The 7500-nt window shown below is 43.8% G+C and overlaps 1 protein-coding gene across 1 annotated transcript in view; it reads right to left on the bottom strand.

The window, feature by feature from the left end:
* Positions 1-1922: 1922 nt before the first annotated feature.
* The window catches only part of klhdc3l (kelch domain containing 3-like), a 26375-nt gene continuing 20797 nt past the window's right edge, over positions 1923-7500 (bottom strand). Inside the window, exon 8 of the mRNA XM_083638486.1 lies at positions 1923-7500. This exon is cut by the window's right edge and continues 32 nt beyond it. Within this exon, the coding sequence (XP_083494612.1) occupies positions 6950-7500 (551 nt within the window). The 3' untranslated portion in view covers positions 1923-6949.

Raw genomic sequence — 7500 nt, 5'->3', positions numbered from 1 at the left:
TATTGCATGAATAAATATAGTGATATATCCTATAGGTGAGAAAGATTTCATAAAGTCCAATAAGTTCATAATTGCACTATTGTCTGCCACATAGGACAGAAATAATGGAAGTAGAATAAAGTAGGCTTTCAAACAGCAGAATGCCTAAACGGCATGTTGTTGGGAAACAGTAATGTCGGTCAGTGGGGACAAACGAGATGAGGCATTGTAGGGCAGACTGAGTATAGCCTGCTGCATCACTGCCAATTGGTTTTTTCCTACAGTGTCACATGGGGACAACACATGTGGGCAGGTTGGGTCCACTCAACTGGGATAGGAAGGAATACTAAAAAGTAAAGGTAAATTAGAGTGTAATTGAAAATGGCAGTTTATTTCCAGTGTTACCTATCATTTGACGAGACAATTAATTTCCTCAAATGGGCAGATTTAAATCATAGCCTACTTAAAAAAAAAAAAAGTATAACGCAGAGGTGTAGGCTATGGAAACTATAGGGCAAAAATGTTATATGACTTGCATAATTGTGAATTTGCTGTGCTCATGTTGAACACTTGATAATAAAATCAGTTCAAATTTTTAAATAGTAAGGCATAATTTGAAATCGAATGGGAATCACTTGAATCCAGTTATTATTGAATAATAATTATGCAATAAAATAAAAAATAAAATGTTAGATATTTTATTTTAAACTTTTTGAACAACAAGACAAACAAACAGTCTTCTAGTGAGTTTTACATCCAGAGTGTTGACTTCAAGGCCACCTCCTCACACTCTTCACTTAGCCAACCACGAGCCATGTAATGCAGCGCTGTGACATCTTCATCTCCACAGCAGTTATTCTTGAAGCTGTGAATTCACAACTGTATAGCCTAACTGTATAGGAAGACAACCTGTAGTAGAGTTGTGGCGCCATCATGTGGAATTGAGGCTATATTGCCTCAATTCAGCAAACCATGCAGACTCCACACAGAAAGGCCCCTGACAACCCCACCTGGGGCATAGGCACTGACAGTGTTGGGGAGTAGTGAACTACATGTAGTTGAACTACGTAGTTTAACTACCTTTTGCAGTAGCTTGCTGGTAGTTCAACTACATTCATATTTGCGTAGTGAGTCAAGTAGTTAAACTACTTTTTGGTCATTTTCGTGTAAATTAACTACTCAAACTACAAACTACAATTTTGGGCAATAAAATTAAAGGAACACGTATGGCTCCAGGATTTTTACTAAGGGGCGGCTCGGGGGGCGATATTTTTTTTTGGATGATGGCGAAGGCTATGCGAAGGCATAACCCACCCCTCTTTGCCTCTGATTGGCCTAGCGTCAAACTTCCATCCAAACACATTCGCTTGGCTATCCTGCATTACACCTCTCTACAATATATGACTATATTAAAAACATAAACACACTGGCGTGTTTCATGCAGGCTAGCAAGCGTAACTGCTGTCTGTCTGAGTCTGACCCACTGAGTCTGACGGTCTGACCACATAACAATTTCCTGGTTTCAGTTTCACTATTTATATAATTCATGCTAATTTCCAGTTTTGGCGATTAATTAGCTCATTATGGTAATTACTCAAATTGGCCAACATGCAACTCTTAGCAACCAAGGTAGCCTGGCTTTCTTTTGAGTGAGCGACATATAGAGTGAGAGAGCGAGAGAGAACAGTGTTCGGCCAAAATCCCGCTGTAAAATTTTGACCTGTCTGGTTTAAAAAAGTGTTACATTTCAGCTGTCAATCAACATGAAGCTGGTGTGTGTGTGTGTGTGTGTTGGGGGGTCATAAAGTCTCAGAAAGATTTAATGGTAAAAAAATAAATAATAATAAGAGCTCTTCCTTTGTTTTGTTTTTATTTCAGGCAGTTTATGCTTTATTGACAGATGTATTGTGAGAGGGCACAGAGGTGTGGGAGAGAGAGAGAGAGAGAGAGAGAGAGAGAGAGAGAGAGGGGTGGGGGGGGGTGGGGGACGTGCAACAAAAGCCCACAGGCTGGATTTGAAGCAGGTCACTGTGGAGGACTGAGGCTTACATGGTAAATTACACACTCAAATCACACCTTCTGGTCTTAATTAATAATTACTTTATTGAATAGCCAATCAGTATCCTCCAACAACCTGCTAGAGGTTTGAACTAGGGGTGGAGCCGAACCCGGTATTCGGAAAAGCACAAATACGTGGGTTTTTAAAAATGTTATTTATTTCATACAAATATGTATCAAATTATTTGTTTCCTCTGCCTCTGTCTCTGTGTCATGGATGTGTAAGCCTGAGCTCTATGGGTCTGTCTGTGTGGCTGAGTGATGAGTGCAGTTGTCTCTCTTCTGATAGACGAGGGATCAAAACCCACTGTAGGAGCCCTCCTTTGCAGTATAGTTTATTGAAGAAAAGGCTATATTTGAGCTTTTAGTCCATTTAGAAATAGTTAAGTAGGCTCGGTTGGACAGAGCTAATCTCTGAGCGCTTTTGTCTCTTTCCTCTGGCTGTCACCATTCAAAACTGACTGAGACTCGCACCCATGACCTCAAAAGTGATTGAAGCCTCAATAGAGAGCCGCAGGGATGACGTATTTTTGTAGTCAGAACCCGGAAGTCCCGGACTTCCTGGTTCTTCACTGTTTCTGTCTATGGGATTTTTGAATGTTTTTTTGCCGCAACGCTTCAAATAAGGTTTCTGGGCAACGCAAGCTTAATCAAACGCGAACCAGAGTTCAGTCGGATAATCTTCACACATGAGGACCACTTTCATGAGTTTTGTAGCGTAAATGCGAGCCCTAGAAGTAAAAAGCTCGAGCTAAGCTAATCCAGAACTACACACTGTCGCATAGGCTTCCACGTCACGTCAGCACTCAACCTGGACTGTTGTTGATGTGTGCGCTGCTGTGCACTGATTACCCCGGGCTGAACGGGGCTGAACCAGGTGAGGGAAAGAGAATTTCCGTGTTCGTCCTTTGAAGTGATGACGTTATTGACGTATATATCCCCGTCGACTCAACAGTGTAGTCTCATTTAGCCGTTTGCTAGCTAGCCGCCCTTTTAACGGCACGTAAAAGCTTCAAAACTCATAAAAGTGGTCCTCATGTGTGAAGACGATATTACTAAACACTGGTTCGCGTTTGATTAAGCTTGCATTGTCCAGAGACCTTATTAGAAGCATCGCGCCAAAAACCCATTCAAAAATCCCATAGGCGAAAACAGTGAAGAACCAGGAGTGTTAGCATCGATGATTTCCGGACTCGTTCCTGCGGCTCTCTATACTGAAGGGCAGCAAGCTAACCCTCTGTGCCACCAGGACAGACTTCATAAGAGTTGTTTTCACTCTTTCCTCTTGCTGTTGCCATTCAAAAGTGACTGAGGCTTGGGCGGGGAAGGGGGGGGGCTGACAGTCTGTACAAGGTGCTCTGTCAGCCGGTGTGTTTCCAGCCATGTTAAAGGAGAATTTCGTTTTTTTTTACCTGCAGCCCTCTCCTCACATTAATTATGATCTGACGACTCACCCAGTGATCTCCGCAGCATTTTTGTCCGTCCTAGGCGTTGTTTTGAGATCAATACTGTCCAAGCCAGTCCTAGAATGGAGCTCCGTGGGGGCCAAGTGGCAGCGTGCTTTTCCTCCATCTAAATAGACAGTTTTATTCCCGTTTTCGACGCATATCGTCATAAACTGTTCCCTAAGGAACGATCAGACTGCAATTTTTCCCCGGGCTCTTTTCACCGGTAGTTACAAGCATCCCATTTTCGCCTGTTGGGTCAGTGAGACACAACTCTCGTCAGGAAAGTCTCACTGACCCGACAGGCAGAAATGGGATGCCTGGAATGCCTGTAACAACTACCGCTCGGCGCTCTTTACTGCTGTTAAAGAGCCCGGGGGACAATAGCAGTCTGCTGGTTCTTTAGGGATCCGAAAACGGGAATAAAACTGTTTATTTAGATGGAGGAAACGCACACTGCCACTTGGCCCACACGGAGCTCCATTCTAGGACTGGCTTGGACAGTATTGATCTCAAAACAACGCCTAGGACGGACAAAAACGCTGCGAAGATCACTGGGTGAGTCGTCAGATCATAATTAATGTGAGGAGAGGGCTGCAGGTTAAAAAAAACGAAATTCTCCTTTAAAGAGAATGGAGAACGGTTTGAGGAACAACATGTCTCCTCCATCTGGAATCGAATCGACACTCAGCCCGTCATACAGAGACAAAGAAACAGCTGCTCATCCCGCTGAGCTGTTCCTCAGTGCGGGTGCTCATCCCGCTGAGCTGTTCCTCAGTGCGGGTGTTAGCATCTGATTTCTACAAGTCTCCAGCTTGTATTTGTAAACGTTTCTGAAGCCACAGTCTGATGCAAGGATTGAACCAACAACTAGCCCACGTCCTCCAGCAGAGGGCAGGGTGATACGGCCCAAAAATCATATCTCTGTATTTTTAGGCTGAATGATGATAAACAATATAATTTATATCTATATTTTCTATTTTCCATTCTTTTAACCACATGTGAGATATCACAGGTAGGGCTGGGCGATATGGACAAAATCAAATATCACAATATTTTTGACCAAATACCTCGATATTGGTCGATATTTTCGATATATTTTTGCTTTCACAAAATATTTACACAATGAGATTTTTGATCAATAATCATTAGTAATGTGGATATAATGACTAAGTGGGTAAAGGCAAATAATAGATACAACCATGCTGTTATTGTGTGTAAGTAATAGGTGTGTTGCGGCTAATTTAAAAACACGTGACACAAAAACTAGTAATAACAGTATAAAAAATAATGTCTTTGTGCTACATGTTTTCAACAACATGCTTACATCATTAAAATATATATTCTGACTCTCAGAATGTCAGTAATAAATGTTTGAGCTCTATACAGGAAAGCAGTGCAGTCAAGTTAACATTCACATGCTATATATATATATATAGGCAGGGTTTGAGTTAGTTATAATCCTAGCTTTCTGGGGGACCCCAAGATCGGCAGCGACCAAAGATCGCCTGCAATTTTTTTGGGGCAGTTTTTCTCAAATTTTGGCCGTTTGAAGCCAGATTTAGAGGAATATCTCATTTTATATTAACACTAGGATTGGACTGTTGTGATGCCATTATTCAGTCTGACTCTTAACCAACAATATTTGCCCCTTCTCTCACTCACCTTCTTTCAAGTATAGTGCTTTAAAAGTGCTTTAAAAAGGGTATGACCTGCCTATATTTTCTCCAACAACAGATATGAACACATGGCATGTTTGTGCCTTCCAAACACCATAGCATTAAAGTTAGTCAGACTTTTCTAGTAGAACAATATACTGAACCATATCGTGAAGTAGAACCACCTAGTAGTAGGCTACAAAATTACTGGCTCATCTGAACAATAATAAGATAAGATAACAGATATAGCTCAGAATCACATAGAAGTGGAGCAAAGGATTCCAAAAGTGTGGTGCCTGCATGTGTGCGTGAGAGGAAAAATGTAATGTAATGTGGTTGTTTGTAATCTTAATTTTTTTGTAAGTAGGATTTTTCACGAAATAAAAATATGGAATTAAAAACTACATGTCCTTTGTAATAGGCTATAGCGACAGTGTAGTAGTGAAGACTAAATATCGACAAATGAAGACTAAATATCAAAGACTGGATGCTGTTGAGAAAGATTTGAGGCTGAAACTGTCTTCAATTCTAATAATGCAGAGGTTGCGGTTGCGGTGCTGTCTAATAAGGCAGAGGTTTAGGTTGCGGTGCTGTCTAATAAGGCAGAGGTTTAGGTTGCGGTGCTGTCTAATAAGGCAGAGGTTTAGGTTGCGGTGCTGTCTAATAAGGCAGAGGTTTAGGTTGCGGTGCTGTCTAATAAGGCAGAGGTTTAGGTTGCGGTGCTTTCTAATAAGGCAGAGGTTTAGGTTGCGGTGCTGTCTAATAAGGCAGAGGTTTAGGTTGCGGTGCTGTCTAATAAGGCAGAGGTTTAGGTTGCGGTGCTGTCTAATAAGGCAGAGGTTTAGGTTGCGGTGCTGTCTAATAAGTCAGAGGTTTAGGTTGCGGCGCTGTCTAATAATGCAGAGGTTTAGGTTGCGGCGCTGTCTAATAAGGCAGAGGTTTAGGTTGCGGCGCTGTCTAATAAGGCAGAGGTTTAGGTTGCGGTGCTGTCTAATAAGGCAGAGGTTTAGGTTGCGGTGCTGTCTAATAAGGTAGAGGTTTAGGTTGCGGTGCTGTCTAATAAGGCAGAGGTTTCAGCACTTTGAAAAAATGCCTTTATGTCCTTCCTCATATTGCAGTTTGCCACCATACTGTATGTAGGGGACCCTGGCATGCCATGGCCTGGCGGTCAGGTCACAGCGTGCTGTGCATGCTGTGGCCAGCAGGGGGCCCGGGTCTCAGCAGTGGCGTTTAGGCTGAGAGATGCTGGTAGTTTATAGGGCAGGTTAGGCTGCAGATTAGCCAGACTCTTTGGTTGCTAGGTAGTTCAGGTTAAGGTTAGGGCAGTTAGTGCCTGTGTCTTATTGTTCTGTTCTCTCTCCTCTCTCTTCTCCTCCCTCTCGTCTCTTCTAAGCTTTATTCCATATGCTTTATATAAGTTGTTCAATTCTGTTTATTGATTGTACTTAGCTTGATTTCTCTGTTAAGTCCTCTGAGACATGCTTGTGAATTAGGGCTGGCTATACAAATAAACTTGAAACTTGACTTGACAAAAATAATCAACCCTCTAGCTGACGTTTGTATTTCAATTAAAACATAGTGGAGTGAAGCGGGGTTTTTGTGAAATTGAATAGAAAAGACACACACTGAATGTCCTTTCAAAGTTCATTTAGTGTGCTGGCCTGTTCTCTGTTAAGTTCATTTTGGCCCTGCACCTACATTTCTTTCCATTTGGATTGAGTGTGTTCGCTATTGGGACGTTTTTTGTGAAATTGACAACGCAACGCAAATGTTTGCTCCACATTTTAGTGGAGAAAATATGAACGTGTCTCATGCGTCCGTCATGGTCATCTGCCACACGGAGAGGGGCGAGTGTCTGGTCAGAGGCTTCCCCCCCAACACAAGCAGCAGATCGGGCAGGTGCTGGGCAATGTCCTCCTCTTCCTCATCCTCCTCGCTGCTCCACCTCTTACTGAAGGCCTGGTTCTCAAAGGTCAGACAGTTCCCGAGCCGCTGGGCGTCTTTCCCCGTCAGGTCCCCATCGCCGCGCTCCGCCGGCGAAAACTCAGCCAGCTCTATGCCCTCCGACCCCAGGAAGCTGAGCGTGGAGGGGAAGCACTTGTTCTTGAAGGGCCTCAATCTGCCGTCCAGCAGCTTGGGTTTGAGTCCGGGGCCGGGGGAGGGGGCCGCGGTCCCCGGCCCGTAGCTGGGGCCCAGCCCGGCGCAGCAGTGGTGCATCCTGGGGGGGGCGGTGGACCCGGGGAGCGTGGCTAGCCGCTCCCAGGCCTGCGTGGTGAAGCTGTACCTCCACAGGCAGTTCACAGGCGACGTCTGGCTCTCGCCTCCCCCGAACAGGAGCATGCTGTCCTTGTAGGCCACGG

Source organism: Poromitra crassiceps (assembly GCF_964638095.1).
Source record: "Poromitra crassiceps genome assembly, chromosome: 6".
In the NCBI taxonomy this organism is placed as follows: domain Eukaryota; kingdom Metazoa; phylum Chordata; class Actinopteri; order Beryciformes; family Melamphaidae; genus Poromitra; species Poromitra crassiceps.
The sequence above is the reverse complement of the archived record's forward strand: the minus strand, read 5'-3'. Positions and strand labels throughout refer to the sequence as shown.